Here is an 18,207-nt window from a genome sequence, read left to right on the forward strand (position 1 = left end):
AAGTGGGTAAATCACCTGAGGTCAGGAGTTTGAGACCAGCCTGGCCAACATGGCAAAACCCCGTCTCTACTAAAAATACAAAAATTAACTGGGCGTGGTGGCGGGCGCCTGTAATCCCAGCTACTCAGGAGGCTGAGGCAGGAGAATTGCTTGAACCCGGGAGGCAGAGGTTGCAGTGAGCGGACATCATGCCTCCAGACTGGGCAACGAGCAAAACTCCATCTTCAAAAAAAAATATCCTTTTTGCTTGAGACTAAATGCTCATTATTATTACTAAGTTAATGATAGTTAATAAAGTTTACTATTCATTTACACATCAAAAATAAGCACTATTAGAGTTTACTGAAGACTCACTCTACTTGACTAATCTTGTAAAAATCTTTATCACCAAGCACCAATTTGCAATATTATATACAAAGCTGAGTACCCACAAATACCCACAGATAGTTGGAATTCAGAAAAAAAAATCATTATTAATGCAATATCAGTTCATCTTGTTGACAATGGACTTTAATTTCTGCCCTTTGGGGTTTGTAATTATTAATTACCATTAATGTCACTTCATCCTTATCAGCTTGGTTTTTTAATACTTATATGAAGTGATATGTATTTACACTGACAATATTTTAGGTCTATAATTTTTCATTGACTAAATTTCAAGCCCTGTGCATTTTGCAGTTCAAAACAGAATCATCCAGGCCAGGTGTGGTAGCTTACACCTGTAATCCCAGCACTTTGGGAGGCCTAGGCAGGTGGATCACCTGAGGTCAGGAGTTTGAGACTAGCCTGGCCAACATAGTGAAACCCCATCTCCACTTCAAAAAAATTATGCAAAAATTAGCCAGGTGTGGTGGTGTGCCCCTGTAATCCCAGCTACTTGGGAGGCTGAGGTGGGAGAATTGCTTGAACCCAGGAGGCAGAGGCTGCGGTGAGCTGAGATCGCACCACTGCACTTCAGCCTGGACGACAGCAAGACCCCATTTCAAAAAAAAAAAAAAAACAGAATCATCCATATACCTATTGCAAAATAGATATGTACGTAATGCAGCCTTACCCCCAAATGTGCCTGAATATGTTGCCTGTTAATTTGTCCTGTTTAAGTAACCTGTGATATACGATCAAAATAAGTATTATAGAATAATTTATTTAAATTTTAGACCGTTTCATTCAGAATAATGTATATAAGCTTATAATTGCTTACATTGCTTTTTAATTCTCTGTTGTTTATTTTTTCCATTTGAAAGTGGCAACAGGTAGCATAATGGTTTATGGGGTCATTTATCCTACCTTAACGGACCATAGTTAAAAGGTCAAAGAATCTCAGCTTTATATAACTAAAACAAATATTTTTTTCCCTCTTAGGAAAGTGATGAAGCATTGGGCCCAACAATGATGAGTTGGAATGCAGTTGAAAAGTTATGCGCAAAATCTGCAAATGCCATTGAGACGAAAGGTTTCAATAAAAAGGATCTGGAGTTAGCTCTTTCTCCCATTCATAACAGCAGTGCCCTTCCCACCACTGGACGCTCTTGTGTAAACCTTGCTAAAAAATGCTTCTCTGGGGAAGTTTCTTGGGAAGCAGTAGAACTGGATGTAAATAATGTAAATATGGACACTGAGACAAGTCAGTTAGGTTTCCATCAGTCAAATCAGTGGGCTGTGGATTCTGGTGGGATATCTGAAGAGCACCTTGGGAAAAGAAGTTTAAAAAGAAATTTTGAGTTGGTTGACTCCAGTCCTTGTAAAAAAATTATACAGAATAAAAAAACTTGTGTAGAGTATAAGCATAACGAAATGACAAATTGTTATACAAATCAAAATACAGGCTTAACAGTTGAAGTGCAGGACCTTAAGCTATCAGTGCACAAAAGTCAACAAAATGACTGTGCTAATAAGGAGAACATTGTCAATTCTTTTACTGATAAACAACAAACACCAGAAAAATTACCTATACCAATGATAGCAAAAAACCTTATGTGTGAACTCGATGAAGACTGTGAAAAGAATAGTAAGAGGGACGACTTAAGTTCTAGTTTTCTATGTTCTGATGATGATAGAGCTTCTAAAAATATTTCTATGAACTCTGATTCATCTTTTCCTGGAATTTCTATAATGGAAAGTCCATTAGAAAGTCAGCCCTTAAATTCAGATAGAAGCATCAAAGAATCCTCTTTTGAAGAATCAAATATTGAAGATCCACTTATTGTAACACCAGATTGCCAAGAAAAGACCTCACCAAAAGGTGTCGAGAACCCTGCTGTACAAGAGAGTAACCAAAAAATGTTAGGTCCTCCTTTGGAGGTGCTGAAAACGTTAGCCTCTAAAAGAAATGCTGTTGCTTTTCGAAGTTTTAACAGTCATATTAATGCATCCAATAACTCAGAACCATCCAGAATGAACATGACTTCTTTAGATGCAATGGATATTTCGTGTGCCTACAGTGGTTCATATCCCATGGCTATAACCCCTACTCAAAAAAGAAGATCCTGTATGCCACATCAGGTATATTTATAACTTTCTAATACTGTTTTTTGGATTTTAGAAAAACTATGAAGACAGACATTTGCCTCTAAGCTAGACTATGCGGTATTAATCATATAGTTCTGTTCTTCTTGTTGAGAATCTGTGGGCTGTTGGAAGTTTTCACCCAGAAAAGTAAAGCTGGTAGAAATCATGTTTATTATTTGTAGCTGTAATGCCTCCTTCCATTTGTGTTGTTTTATGTACTTTCCTAAGAAAATACAATCACATACTTTCACTTGATCCCCACAGTACTATGAGTTACAAAATTAATTTTCACTTGATCCCCACAGTACTATGAGTTACAAAATTATTATTATTATTATTATTATTATTGAGACAGTCTCGTTCTTTTGCCCAGGCTGGAGTGCAGTAGTGTGATCTTGGCTCATTGCACACTTCACCCCCAGGTTCAAGCGATTCTCCTGCCTCAGCCTCCCAAGTAGCTGGGATTATAGGGGCCCACCACCACACCTGGCTAATTTTTGTATTTTTAGTAGAGTCAGAATTTCACCATGTTGCCCAGGCTGATCTCAAACTCGTGACCTCAAGCAATCCGCCCACCTCGGCCTCTCAAAGTGCTAGGATTACAGGTGTGAGCCACCTCACCTGGCCAGAGATAATTTAAGTCCGCTCTACCTTACTGCCTTCCAAGGACATATTTAGATGATCTCTTCTTAAGAGAATAAAAGTTGAAAAATATATGTTTCTTTCTTTTTTTTGAGACAAAGTCTCGCTCTGTCACCAGGCTGGAGTGCAGTGGCGCGATCTTGGCTCACTGCAACCTCCGCCTCCTGGGTTCAAGCAATTCTCCTGCCTCAGCCTCCTGAGTAGCTAGGACTACAGGCATGTGCCACCATGCCCAGCTAATTTTTGTATTTTTAGTAGAGATGGGGTTTCACCACGTTGGCCAGGATAGTCTCGATCTCTTGACCTTGTGATCTGCCTGCCTTGGCCTCCCAAAGTGCTGGGATTACAGGCATGAGCCACCATGCCCAGCGAAAAATATATATTTCAAAGCTTACTCTCTATATTCTAAACCTTTACCAACCCAAAGTTTTACTTTTTTTCTTCCTTTGGGAAAACATCATAACATAAAATGTGTAACCCCTGAATTTATGTTTCAAAACTTGAGTTTTCTACCCAAGACTTACTATTAAATGACTTAGAAGTCCCTTAACCTCAGACCTGCAATTTTTCTAAATGTCTGTAAGGGATAATGGCACCTGTCTTGCTGGTCTTACAAAGTTGTTGTGAATGCCAGGCGTGGTGGCTCACACCATCTTTGGGAGGCCAAGGTGGGAGGATCACCTGAGGTCAGGAGATCGAGACCAGCCTGACCAACATGGAGAAACCCCGTCTCTATTAAAAATACAAAATTAGCCAGGCATGGTGGTGTATGCCTGTAATCCCTGCTACTTGGGAGGCTGAGGCAGGAAAATTCCTTGAACCTGGGAGGCGGAGGTTGTGGTGAGCCGAGATCGCACCATTGCACTCCAGCCTGGGTAACAAGAGCAAAATTCCATCTCAAAAAAAAAAACTTGTTGTGAAATAACAAATTATCCTAAAAATTTTTAAATGCTATTTAGTACAATAGGTTATATGTAGTTCTGTCTTACGTGTTGTCTTAATCATTTGTTAGCCATAGCCTTCCTCAGTGGCTCTTCTTAAGCTTGTATTAGTCCATGCTATCAGTCTTCTTGCAGATTTTTTCACTGAACATTTTTCTTGCAGATTTTTTTTATTGTTTCTTATCTAGATCTTATTGGAATAATCAGTGTTGTCTAAGCTTTTGAACTTCACCAGATAAAAGGACTTTTTCATAATTATAACTAATTATGCATTCATTTTCAAAACTTATCAAAAATTTGACTACATCCTTTACGCCTAGTAGCCTATGAGCTAGTTATTTGGCTTGTGTGTTTCACCATTTTCTATTCAGTGTAAAAGGAATTAAGATATTTGTTATCTCTTAAACCCTTTTTGAATTAGCAGACCCCAAATCAGATCAAGTCGGGAACTCCATACCGAACTCCGAAGAGTGTGAGAAGAGGGGCGGCCCCCGTTGATGATGGGCGAATTCTAGGAACCCCAGACTACCTTGCACCTGAGCTGTTACTAGGCAGGGCCCATGGTAAGGCATGCATGTCTTGAGTTTTTGAAGTGTTATCTATCACTACATTATCTTTCAAGGTTAAATTTTAAAAAATTTCTTCAGTACTTACATTACCTAAAGTAAAAGAAAATGAACTCATCTAGTATATATATGGCATTTGTCATAGGAAAATAAACTAGCAGTAGCCATGGCTGTCCCACTCTCTGAATGTAAAAGACCAGATGCTGGAGTACATGTAGTCATTTGTCCTTTGCCTTCTGGTTCAGTCTCAATGTTCCAGAGAAGCCCCACCTGCCACCCTTGATATTATCTTATCTCTTTTTTTATTTATTTTTATTTTTATTTTTTGAGACAGAGTTTCTCTTTTGTCACCCAGGCTGGAGTGCAATGGTGCAATCTCGGCTCACTGCAATCTCTGCCTCCCAGGTTCAAGTGATTCTCTGGCCTCAGCCTCCTGAGTAGCTGGGATTACAGGCATCCACCATCATGCCTGCCTAATTTTTGTATTTTTAGTAGAGACAGTTTCACCATGTTAGCCAGACTGGTCTTTAACTCCTGACCTCAGGTGATCCTCCCACCTTGGCCTCCCAAAGTGCTGGGATTACAGGCGTGAGCCACCGTACCCGGCCTATCTTACCTCTTAATGTTTCTTCAGGTTGGATGGAGTTTGGGCTCAGGACCACAATGTTGGGTCTAAATTTCTGTTCAGTCTTCAGAAGCCTATTCCTGTTTAGAACTTATTCTCAGTTATATCCTTACCAGAAGAGTCAAGCCAGAAATGAACCATCATCCTTCAAAACAGAACATAAGTATAGAAAGATAGGGCTGGTTACGGTGGCTCACACCTGTAATCCTAGCACTTCGGGAGGCCAAGGCAGGTGGATCACTTGAGGCCAGGAGTTCGAGACCAAGCTGGCCAACATGGTGAAACCTCATCTCTACTAAAAACACAAAAATTAGCTGGGCATGGTGGTACATGCCTGTAATTCCAGCTATTCGGGAGGCTGGGGCATGAGAATTGCTTGAACCTGGGAGGCCGAGGTTGCAGTGAGCCAAGATCGTGCCACTACACTCGAGCCTGGGCAACAGAGCAAGACTCTGTCTAAAAAAAAAATAAATAAATAAAAATAAAAATAAAAATAAAAAGATGACATTTTCACCTATCTTCTTTTCTTCCCTTTCTCTCTGAAAATTGTTCCCTTCCTGCATTCTGAAATGAACTGTATTCATTTTCCTAGGGATGCTGTAGCACAAACTGGGTGTCTCAAACCAATAAAAATTCATTGTTTCACAGTTCTGGAAGCTAGAGGTCCAAAATCAGGTGTCCACAGGGCTATACTACCCCTGAAACCTGTAGGGAAATCCTTCTTTGCCTCTTCCTGGCTTCTGGTGGCTTGCTGGCAATCCTCAGTGTTCCTTGACTTGAAGATGCCTCATTCCAGTTCTCCCTCTTTCTGTGATGGTGTTCTCCCTGTGTCTCTGTCATCACAGGGCTGGCTTCTGAGAAGGACACCAGTCATTAGGAGCCCGTCTTACTCCAGTGTGACCTCATCTTAACCTAATTAATCATAGTTGCAAAAACCCATTTCCAAATAAGGTCACATTCTTAGGTACGGGTTAGGACTTAAACATAGCTTTTTTGGGAGGGACACAGTTCAACCCATAACATCAACCTCTTCTACATGTTGATGTTACTTACTTCCCTTTTCTTTGAGCTCTTTTCATGATCATCTGTTTCATCCTCCCCACCCCACCTCTCACACCCTTTCTTCTGTTTGTATTTCCTTGCCAGCTTTTATCCTCAGCCTGAAAATAAGTTTCCACCCTTGTCTCCCCAACATTGCCTAACTTCTCAAAGGTTTCCTCTTTGTTTGATTATTTTGCTCTGGCAACTTATCATCTCACTATTTAACTGAAAATTCTTTTATTTATTATTTATTTATTTAGAGATGGAGTTTTGCTCTTGTTGCCCAGGCTGGAGTGCAGTGGCACGATCTCAGCTCACTGCAACCTCCGTCTCCCGGGTTCAAGTTATTCGCCTGCCTCAGCCTCCCGAGTAGCTGGGATTACAGGCATGCGCCACCATGCCCGGCTAATTTTGTATTTTTAGTAGAGATAGGGTTTCTCCATGTTGGTCAGGCTGGTCTCGAACTCCCAACCTCAGGTGATCTGCCTGCCTTGGCCTTCCGAAGTGCTGGGATTACAGGTGTGAGCCATGGCGCCCGGCCTAACTGAAACTTCTTAATGGGCACCAGTGATTTCCTTATTGTCAAATCCAATTGTCTCTTCTCATTCCCCTGACCTCTGTTGCTGCTCTTCAGTTCCTTCCTTACCTCTTCTAAATATAGTTCTTGGAGATTCTGCCTTTACCCTTTTTGCCCTACACGTGCTCCATGTTCATCTCATCACTCCCATGACGTCAGTTTGTCACCTCCATGTTGATGATTCCCAAATCTCTGTCTCTAATCCTGACTTTCTCTAGGCAGCAGACAGACAGCCAATTTGGCTATTCAGTATTCTACTGATCTTTCAAATGTTGGGTGTCAAAACTGGACTTGTGGGGCCTGGTGCTGTGGCACATGGCTGTAATCCCAGCACTTTGGGAGGCCAAGTTGGGTAGATCACTTGAGGTCAAGAGTTCAAGACCAGCCTGGCCAACATGGTAAAACCCCATCTCTACTAAAAATACAAAAATTAGCCAGGCGTGGTGGTGTGCATCTGTAATCCCAGCTACTCAGGAGGCTGAGACAGGAGAATCGCTTGAACCCGGGAGGCGGAGGTTGCAGTGAGCCAAGATCGTGCCACTGCACTCCAGCCTGGGTGATAGAGCAAGACTCCATCTCAAAAAAAAAAAAAAAAAGAAAACACTGGGCTTGTTACCCAGCTAGCTCTTCCTCTGTTCCCTACCTCAGTTTCATCACCTTCATGGTGACACAATCTTTGTTCCTACATTCAAGCATTTAAATCCAGCCAATTAGATCTCTGCAGCATTTCACCTCTCATTTTCTTCTCTGCCACTGTTCTCTTTAAGAACTCATCTTTCTCTTTTATTATTTTAGTGCCCTTCTATCTGATCTCTTCAACTTCATCTTATTATCAATAATCATTGCCACCAGATTTTTCTTCCAAAACCATCACATGGCTTATTCTATTTCCCTTCTCAGAAAACTACAGTGGCTCCCTCTTAGCTGCTAAGTAAAATCCAAATTGATCACGACATTTGAGGTTATAGCTCTCATACCAGCCTTGTCTCTCAAAGAGTCTCTTTATATGCCTTATGTTCCCATTCCATTTCTTAAATACATTTAATTTTCAGGTCTTCCCTATTTTGCTTGTGTATTAAACCTTATTTGAGCAAAGCCAGTTTCCTAGTATCTTCCAGTCAAATTCCTTCTCATTTCATCATTTCAAATGTTACCTCTTCCATAAAGCATCCCTTGATCAACTACTGGGAATTATTCACTTCTATGTTACCTTATTAGAAACTGTTTAAAATTTATGCCATTCTTCCTGTGTTGTAACTAATTGTTAATTTATCTCCACTACAAAAGCTTAAGAAAACTTCTTGAGGAGACTGTGAGTTTTCTTTCTTTTTTCTTTCTTTTTTTTTTTGAGACAGTCTCAGTCTGTTGCCCAGACTGGAGTGCAGTGGCGCAGTCTTGGCTCACTGCAACTCCCGCCTCCTGGGTTCAAGCAGTTGTTTGCCTCAGCCTCCCAATTAGCTGGGTTTACAGGCACCTGCCCCCATGCTTGGCTAATTTTTGTATTTTTAGTAGAGACGGGGTTTCACCATCATGGCCAGGCTGGTCTTGAACTCCTGACCTTGTGATCCACCCAAAGTGCTCAGCCTCCCAAAGTGCTGGGATTACAGGTATGAGCCACCACACCCAGCCAAGAGTGTGAGTTTTCTGCCTTCTGCATAGCACTCCTGAATTCCTTGGAAGCACTCAGTAACTGATATTAATAATCTCTACAATATTGGAAATAGACATATTTAGTGTTCCTCTTTCTCGCTTAGCCAAAGCAAATAAATTCCTATGAGCACTGATTTTTATATAGTGCCTCTTTTGCTCTGTCACAGATTTGCTAGCCCATTTTCTGTATTATAATTTGCATTATCTCTAACTTAGGACACAGTGTGAAAGTAAGCTTCAAACATAAAGATGTATTTTATAGCATCTTGCCACTATTTTAGTGAGACATCTAGCTCCCTCAGCTAAACAACATGCTGACAACATGCTGAGGCCCAGCCATGACCTTCTTGATGCCCCTCCATCTTGCCTCTCAGCCGAGATGAGCCAGGGAGTCTGTCCTGAGTTTTCCGTAACTTTATGTGCACCTTTTTGTTTCAGCTTAGTGTGTTAAAATTGTCTGTATTGTCTCTTCCAGAGTAGGCTGGTTTCTCTTTGGGAAAAGAGATTTTTCTTAATCGTCTTTGTATCCTTTATATCTGGCACAATACCTGGTGCCCAGTTCAGTGAATGATGAGGGAAGGGACTCTAATAATTTTAATACAGTGTACCTAACTACTGTTTTCTTACATGCAGGATTTCTGACTTCCGGTGAGTGAGCTTCTCTATAAAGTAATGCGGCAAAGCACATTAAACTGAACAGTCAAAGTATAACTAGATCACATTGCATAAAGAACTATTTTTCCTTTTAGCTCACTTGTGAAATACAAAAATGAACCGTCTTCTGTTTTCTGAGCAGCAAGACATCCAGAGAGGTGGTTCTTCTCTGTGAAAAGAAATATAGGCCTGAGGCGTTTTTCATCAACTTTTAAAGGTAGCACAGAGTGAAGACGCAGTCTTTTTTATTATAACAGAAGAAATAGTATTGATACAAATATTAAAAATGGCTGGGCACTGTGGCTCACGCCTGTAATCCCAGCACTTTGGGAGGCCGAGTCAGGCAGGTCACCTGAGGTCAGGAGTTCGAGACCAGCCTGCCCAACATGGCGAAACCCCGTCTCCACTTTAAAAAAGGATAAAAATTAGCTGGGTGTGGTGGCTTATGCCTGTAATCCTAGCTACTCAGGAGGCTGAGGTAGGAGAATCACTTGTACCCAGGTGGCAGAGGTTGCAGTGAGCTGAGATTACACCACTGCACTCCAGCCTGGGTGACAAAGCGAGACTCCATCTCAAAAAAAAAAAAAAATTGACAACTACAGAAGGGCTCTAATTTTCCAAATGTTTTCATTTTATTATCATTAGGAAATAAAAAAGTGTAACAATATCAACATATCCCTATAAACTAAAGAAATGAGTTTTGAATTAGAAAGCCAGCAATGTAAAACAAATCTGTTCTTTTTCTGTGGCTAATAACATATAATTGCAAAGTTTTATTCCATTATGTGATCTTATTAGACTTTGACTTAAGTATATGGGTATGTGTGGCATATCCATAGAGAAATCATGTTTGTTTGTTTTTTTTTTTTAACACAAGTATATTTTGGCTGAGCTGGTAAAAGGGGCCTAATTTCTAACCTAAGTAAAATAAGGAAATTTTTTTTTTCTAATTCCCCCCTACTTTTCTGTTATTTGGTTACATTATCTAATCCATTGGGATAATTCTTTCTCAGTGCTGCTTGAAAGGCCTACTAACTGAGGTGGTTTGTATGTTTTTATAGTATTATAGAAATAGAAGCCTATAGAATATTTGCATTTTGTATTCCTTTAAGGGAAGATGGGATTATATGGCTCGCAGGTAAAATGGCACTCTAAATGCATGCAGCTATTTTTCCTAAAATCAGATTCCACAATGCTTTCCTAGTTGTCTTAAAATGCAATGGTGGCAGTTGTTTAACCACAATAAAGAATTTTGTGATGTTGTCTTTAAAGAGTAACTTTCAGGCAAATTTAGCACTAGCCTAGGATGCCTATTCTTAATTTATATTGAAGTTATCCATTTTTGAACTAAAATTAACCTTTTCTTAGGAAACACTTTGTTCATAGAACTAAAGTATAAACCAGTTTATAGTTTATAAGATCATATTTAAAATAATCGTTAAAAACATCTTTGTGGCCAGGTGCAGTGGCTCACGCCTGTAATCCAAGCACTTTGGGAGACTGAGGCAGGTGGATCGCAAGGTCAGGAGATCAAGACCATCCTGGCTAACACAGTGAAACCCTGTCTCTACTAAAAATAAAGAAAAAAATTATCTGGGCATGGTGGCAGGCGCCTGTAGTCCCAGCTACTTGGGAGGCTGAGGCAGGAGAATGGCGTGAACCCAGGAGGCAGAGCTTGCAGTGAGCAGAGATTGCACCACTGCACTCCAGTCTGGGTGACAGAGTGAGAGCCCGTCTCAAAAAACAAACAAACAAAGAAAAAAAACTTTGTATATAAATTTTGCATCCAATGAATATTTTATTTAGAAATCAGTTTTACCTATATCTTAAGACATCTCCTACTTACCTCTTGAAACCATAGTTTAAGTGAATATTCTTTGTTAAACTAATTTGTCCCTCTCTGTTCCTAAAAGGAATAAAGCCACATTAAAATACTCTGTAATTAAGGCCTTCCCTAGTTACCAGGCTTTCCTCCAATTACTATAAATGTTGCTGCCTTATCTCATACCTTGTGCAGGATACAGAATAATCATGTAAATGCTTACATTTCCTGATATGAAATTGAGTAGTAGTCTGCCTATTTTAGAGAATAATTTTAGGATTTAGGATACATAACATATCCAGAATATCAGAAATTATTAATAAATGAAAAAAATGGCTTTATCTTCTCTTTAACCAGCTGTGGTAATTGGTAATCTAAACTTCTTGGAAAATAAAGAGGAAAGCAGTTATCACATTGCCCAAGTGAAAACAATGTGGGTTTTTGCACTTTTGATTATGCCAAAATGTTCACATACTAATGTTGCAGATAGTGACTATCTGGGGCTGATGGCGTGGGCAATAAAGGAATTGACGAAGACAGTTGTAGGTAAAGAAAGGCAAATTTATTAGACGAAGTAGGAAAATACATTGTAAGGATGTAACGAGCAAGTCACCAAGAGGGGAGCTGATCACAAGGCGACAAAGGCTTGCTAGAGATGTTATAGGATGGTGCTTGTCCTGGAGAAGGCTACATGCTGTACTGATAATGCCAAGGTTGCAGTGAGCTAACTCGCATTTTTCTTTTCTTTTCTTTTCTTTTGAGACAGAGTTTTGCTCTGTCGCCCAGGCTGGAGTGCAGTGGCGTGATCTCGGCTCACTGCAACCTCTGCCTCCCAGGTTCAAGCAATTCTCCTGCCTTAGTCTCCCCAGTAGCTGGGATTATAGGCATGTGCCACCACGCCTGGCCAATTTTTGTATTTTTAGTACAGACAGGGTTTCACCATGTTGGCTGGGCTGGTCTTGAACTCCTGACCTCAGGTAATCCACCCTCCCCAGCCACCTAAAGTGCCAGGATTACAGGCATAAGCCACCGCGCCCAGCTCTACCTTGCATTTTTGTATCAGTCAAGGGTCTGGTGATAGGTGGGCACAGGACAATTGTGAGTTATTTGTACAGGAGGGCTGTGCGTCCTGGACCATGAGGAAAGGCAGACTTGCAGCTTATCTGCTTTTTCTTTTTGCTTCCCCCTGGTCCTACCAGCCTAACTCGTTTTCCCTAATTAGGACTCCACAATTAATATTTCTGTTCATCAAATATTTGTAGAGAATGCTTGCAACTTTAGCTGTTTGCTCTTCGATTACAGGTCCTGCGGTAGACTGGTGGGCACTTGGAGTTTGCTTGTTTGAATTTCTAACAGGAATTCCCCCTTTCAATGATGAAACACCACAACAAGTATTCCAGAATATTCTGAAAAGAGGTGATTCTTTTTCTCCTATTAAGATAGTCATTTACTGGCTGGGCATAGTGGCCCATGCCTGTAATCCCAGCACTTTGGGAGGCCAAGGCGGGTGGATCGCCTGAGGTCAGGAGTTCGAGACCAGCCTGGCCAACATGGTAAAACCCCATCTCTACTAAAAAAACATACAAAAAATTAGCCGGGCATGTTGGCGGGCGCCTGTAATCCCAGCTACTCGGGAGGCTGAAGCAGGAGAATCGCTTGAACCTGGGAGGTGGAGGTTGCAGTGAGCTGACATCACGCTATTGCACTCCAGCCTGGGTGACAAGAGTGAAACTCCATCTCAAAAAACAAAAAACAGTAGTCATTTATCTCTGGATACTATTATTTTGAGCAGTAATAAACAAGTTTATTTGTATATGTATAATTTTAGATATCCCTTGGCCAGAAGGTGAAGAAAAGTTATCTGATAATGCTCAAAGTGCAGTAGAAATACTTTTAACCATTGATGATACAAAGAGAGCTGGAATGAAAGGTATGGTTTTGTGTTAATACACTGTTTTACCATTGATTTTTTGCAGATGGTGAATATTTATAAAAATAGCAAGTTCTGGCTGGGCGTGGTGGCTCACGCCTGTAATCCCAGCACTTTGGGAGGCTGAGGTGGGCTGATCACAAGGTCAGGAGTTCAAGACCAGCCTGTCCGATATGGCGAAAGCCCATCTCTACTAAAAAATACAAAAATTGGCCGGGTGTGGTGGCTCAGGCCTGTAATCCAAGCACTCTGGTAGGCCGAGGCAGGCGGATCACGAGATCAGGAGATCGAGACCATCCTGGCTTAACATGGTGAAACTCTGTCCCTACTAAAAATACAAAAAAGTAGCCAGGCATAGTGGCGGGCGCCTGTAGTCCCAGCTACTTGGGAGGCTGAGGCAGGAGAATGGCATGAACCTGGGAGGCAGAGCTTGCAATTAGCCAAGATTGTGCCACTGCAATCTAGCCTGGGCAACAGAGCGAGACTCCCTCTCAAAAAAAAAAAAAAAAAAAATACAAAAATTAGGCCCAGCGTGGTGGCGTGCACCTGTAGTCCCAGCTACTCTGGAGGCTGAGGCAGGAGAATCGCTTCAACCCGGGAGGCGGACATTGCAGTGACCAGAGATCACACCACTGCACTCCAGCCTGGGCGACAGAGACTCTGTCTCAAAAAAAAAAAAAAAAAAAAAATCAAGTTCCAATATAATACTACAGATAATCTGACTGCTAAATTGGTACAAAGATAATTCGATTTATTTCTCCCCTCTAGGTATGCATTGATATATTGGTCCTTATTCTACATGAAAATTCAATGTGTCACATGGTAGAAGAGGCAAAAAAAATTTAGTGTGGTCAAATGGCAATACTGTATTCATGCATTAGATTTTATTAATCGGTGGGTGTGGTAGCTCATGCCTATAGTCCAAGCACTTTGGGAGGCTGCAGCTGGCAATCGTTTGAGCTCAGGGGTTTGTGTCCAGCCTGGGCAACATGGTGAAACTCTCTCTACAAAAAATACAAAAAATAGCCAAGCAAGGCAGTGCGCACCTGTAGTTCCAGCTACTTGGGGGCTTAGGCAGGAAGATTACTTGAGCCCAGGAGGTCGAGGCTACAGCGAGCCATGTTCATGCCACTGCATTTCAGCCTGGGAAACAAAGTGAGACTCTGGCTCAAAAAAAATTATTAATCTCAAGTATCTAAAACAATCTTACCTCTTTTTTTTTTTTTTTTTTAACATACGTTATTATTGCTATTTATTTATTTAAAGACAGTGTCTCACTATGTTGCTTAGGCTGGTCTTGAACTCCTGGGCTCAAAGGATCCTCCCACCTCAGCCTCCCCAAAATGCTGAATTACAGGTGTGAGCCACCTTGCCTGTCCTAAAACAATCTTGTTAGTGTCTTGGGTTTTTCAAAGCCTGATAAAGTTAAGGAAATACAGGAAATCTTTATTTATGAAACCCTCTGTTCTGTCATTTTTAAAAACAAATTTATTTTCCCTAATCTTGCGAGAGAGATGTTCTGTAATTTCTTATTGCTTCATTTTTGATACTATTATTTATTGATAAATGTACTGGATCCCAGGTTGGCTCAAGACAAACTTGGTATATTATAAACCACTCAATAGTTTTCTCAATGCAGGAGTATATTAAGCCCTAATTTGGAAACTAGTAAATCTCATTAGCAGCTGCCTTAAAATTCTTTTGTTGTTGTTGTTGTTGTTGTTGTTGAGACAGAGACTTGCTCTGTCACCAGGCTGCAGTGCATGCAGTGGTGCGATCTCGGCTCACTGCAACCTCCGCCTCCCAGGTTCAAGTGATTCTCTTGCCTCAGCCCCCCAAGTAGCTGGGACTACAGGCATGTGCCACCACGCCCAGCTAATTTTTGTATTTTTTAGTAGAGATGGGGTTTCACCATGTTGGCCAGGATGGTCTCGATCTCTTGACCTTGTGATCCTCCTGCCTCGGCCTCCCAAAGTGCTGGGATTTTAAAATTCTTTTTGTAACGAGGTATGGTAATATAGAGAAAAGCATTACGTCCCAAAATGCATTTCTTTATCAAGTAGAATGTATTCAGGAAAATGAGCTTCAGAAATGTGTCATTTGCATCAGCTTCTAGGTGTTCCCTGTAATAATTTCTTTCTTTTTTTGGTTTTGGGATTTTTTTGAGACAGGATCTGGGTCTGTCGCCCAGGCTGGAATGTAGTAGCACAATCTCGGCTCACTGCAACTTTCTGGGCTCAAGCAATTCTTCCACCTCAGCCTCCCAAGTAGCTGGTACTACTGGTGCACACTACCACACCCAGCTAATTTTTGTATTTTTAGTAGAGATGGGGTTTTGCTGTGTTGCCCAGGCTGGTCTTGAACTCCTGGGCTCAAGCCATCCGCCCACCTTGGCCTCCCTAAGTACTGGGATTACAGGCATGAGCCACCATGCCTGGCCCAGTTTGTTTACTCACTGATTTAACCAATCCTATAGAGTGCCTTCTAGGAGCTAGGTGATATTGCTTCAGGCCCTGGGAATACCCTAGGGATGATCTAGACTCAGATCCCTGTCCTCGTGGAACTTACATTCTAGTGGAAAGAGAGACAGTGAACAGTTACAGACACAACATAATGTCACGTAGTGGTAAATACTAGGAAGAAAAATAAAGCAGGGTGAGAGGATATGAAGTGATGGCACGAGACTTCTTTTTAGACAGTGTGGTCAGGAGGACCTCTGTGAAGAGGGGCATTTGAGCAGAAACCTGTGTAAAGTGAGGGAGCAGACATTTGGAAAGTCAGCTCTAGCTTTTTCAAGGCACTTCAGACTTAGATTATACTACTTAAAACATATAAACACACACACATTTCAACTTCCGATGCTGTACATTGGATTTGGACATACTGAGTCCTTGTAGTATTATTTCAGAATAGATGTGAGTGTCTGAATGCAACATATTGGTCAGATTGCCATTATAAAAAACACTATCACTCATAAGAAGGATTTTTTTTTTTTTTTTGAGACGGAATCTCATTCTGTTGCCCAGGCTGGAGTGCAGTGGCATGATCTCGGCTCACTGCAGCCTCAGCCTCCCAGGTTCAAGTGACTCTCCTGCCTCAGCCTCCCAAGTAGCTGGGACTGCAGCTGCATCCCACCACACCTGGCTAATTTTTGTATTTTTAGTAGAGACGGTGTTTCACCATGTTGGCCAGGCTGGTCTCGAACTCCTGACCTCAAGTAATCCGCCCACCTCAGCCTCCCAAAGTGCTGGGATTATAGGCGTGAGCCATTACTCTGCCCAAAAGAGCATACTTTTATTTTACTAGGTAGAAGGAAATAGGAACAATGACAGGTAATGAAATGGCAGTAAAGAGGTGAGGAAGGCTTTGAAATCTTGTAAGCAGAGCAGCTCGGTGATATAGAGCTTCCAATGTAGCCATAAGCTAGAAGTCAATATGTTGTAGAGATGCAAGTCAGTGAAATCAAGGAAGTCAAAGAACCATGAAGAGAACGTGTCAGAACTGTCATCAGTATCTATTCTTGAAGTCACCATGAAGGATAAGGATGGAGCACAGGGAAGAAAGGGAGAGGGGGGTGAGCTTCATGCTAAAGCTGTCTAGGGCAATAGATACTGCTAAGGAGCGTGGTGATAGAAACAGGTGGCAAGGCCTTAGAGTCAAAACTGGAGCATTCATCATGGAAGATCAATGGCATGGAAGGTTTATCAAGGAGCAGAAAGTAGGCCACACTCTCTTCCCCTGAGTCAGGGATTCTTTAACAAGATGCAGGCAGGGTGGGCACGGTGGCTCACACCTATAATCCCAGCACTTTGGGAGGCTGAGGCGGGTGGATCCCCTGGGGTCGGGAGTTCGAGACCAGCCTGGCCAACATGGTGAAACCCCATCTCTACTAAAAATACAAAAATTAGCCAGGCTTGGTGGTACACATCTGTAATCCCAGCTACTCAGGAGGATGAGGTGGGAGAATCGCTTGAACCCGGGAGGCAGAGTTTGCAGTGAGCCGAGATTGTGCCATTGCACTCCAGCCTAGGTGACAGACAAAAAAAAAAAAAAAAAAAAAAATTAGCCAGGCATGGTAGCACTCACCTGTAGTCCCAGCTACCTGGGAGGCTGAGGCAGGAGAACCACTGAACCTGGGAGATGGAGGTTGCAGTGAGCCAAGATTGCACCACTACACTCCAGATTGGGCACTGGAGAGAGACTCCATTTCAAAAAAAAAAAAAAAGATGTCAGTGCCGGGCATGGTGACTCACACCTGTAATCCCAGCACTTTGGAAGGCCAAGGTGGGCAGATCACCTGAGGTCAGGAGTTCGAGACCAACCTGGCCAACATGGCGAAACCCCGTCTCTACTAAAAATACAAAATTAGCCTGGTGTGGTGGCACACACCTGTAATCCCAGCTACTCGGGAGGCTGAGGTAGGAGAATCGCTTGAACCCGGGAGGCGGAGGTTGCAGTGAGCAGAGATCGCGCCACTGCACTTCAGCCTGGGCAACGGAGCGAGACTTCGTCTCAAAAAAAAAGCTGTGAGAAAGATAGGCTTCTAAGTTAAGGCAAATCATTCATTCTGTCATTAAACAAATACAAACCAGGCACCTGTCATATGCCAAGTGATATTCAAAATGGCCCATGTAGACCTTTGTGAAGTATGTGGCCTAACAGACATTAAACAAATGTCTGTGAAACTGACATAATAAAGTAAGGTAAGTTATATGTGAGACATTCTCTTTTTATAATAATTCCTGTAAAGCAGTACTTACTTAGGTAATGATATCATACTGTTTTGTTTTATATTTTTCCTAAGAGCTAAAACGTCATCCTCTCTGCAGTGATGTGGACTGGGAAAATCTGCAGCATCAGACTATGCCTTTCATCCCCCAGCCAGATGATGAAACAGATACCTCCTATTTTGAAGCCAGGAATACTGCTCAGCACCTGACCGTATCTGGATTTAGTCTGTAGCACAAAAATTTTCCTTTTAGTCTAGCCTTGTGTTATAGAATGAACTTGCATAATTATATACTCCTTAATACTAGATTGATCTAAGGGGGAAAGATCATTATTTAACCTAGTTCAATGTGCTTTTAATGTACGTTACAGCTTTCACAGAGTTAAAAGGCTGAAAGGAATATAGTCAGTAATTTATCTTAACCTCAAAACTGTATATAAATCTTCAAAGCTTTTTTCATCTATTTATTTTGTTTATTGCACTTTATGAAAACTGAAGCATCAATAAAATTAGAGGACACTA

At 41.6% G+C, this 18,207-nt stretch overlaps 1 protein-coding gene across 11 annotated transcripts in view; it reads left to right on the top strand.

Moving 5' to 3' along the window:
* Nucleotides 1-18,207, top strand: part of MASTL (microtubule associated serine/threonine kinase like) — a 32,841-nt gene extending 14,634 nt beyond the window's left edge. For 3 of the 11 annotated variants that reach the window (XM_054660881.2, XM_054660879.2, XM_009458128.5), the window contains exons 8-12: nt 1,363-2,502; nt 4,513-4,654; nt 12,329-12,442; nt 12,855-12,956; nt 17,761-18,207. In XM_054660881.2, the coding sequence (XP_054516856.1) occupies nt 1,363-2,502; nt 4,513-4,654; nt 12,329-12,442; nt 12,855-12,956; nt 17,761-17,918 (1,656 nt within the window). In that variant the 3' untranslated portion in view covers nt 17,919-18,207. Of the gene's footprint in view, nt 1-1,362; nt 2,503-4,512; nt 4,655-12,328; nt 12,443-12,854; nt 12,957-13,002; nt 13,624-17,760 lie in introns of those variants that run through there. The other 8 variants (XM_063780546.1, XM_054660880.2, XM_009458129.5 and 5 more) reach the window with 6 other exon arrangements.

The sequence above is a fragment of the Pan troglodytes genome, chromosome 8, assembly GCF_028858775.2.
Source record: "Pan troglodytes isolate AG18354 chromosome 8, NHGRI_mPanTro3-v2.0_pri, whole genome shotgun sequence".
NCBI lineage: Eukaryota > Metazoa > Chordata > Mammalia > Primates > Hominidae > Pan > Pan troglodytes.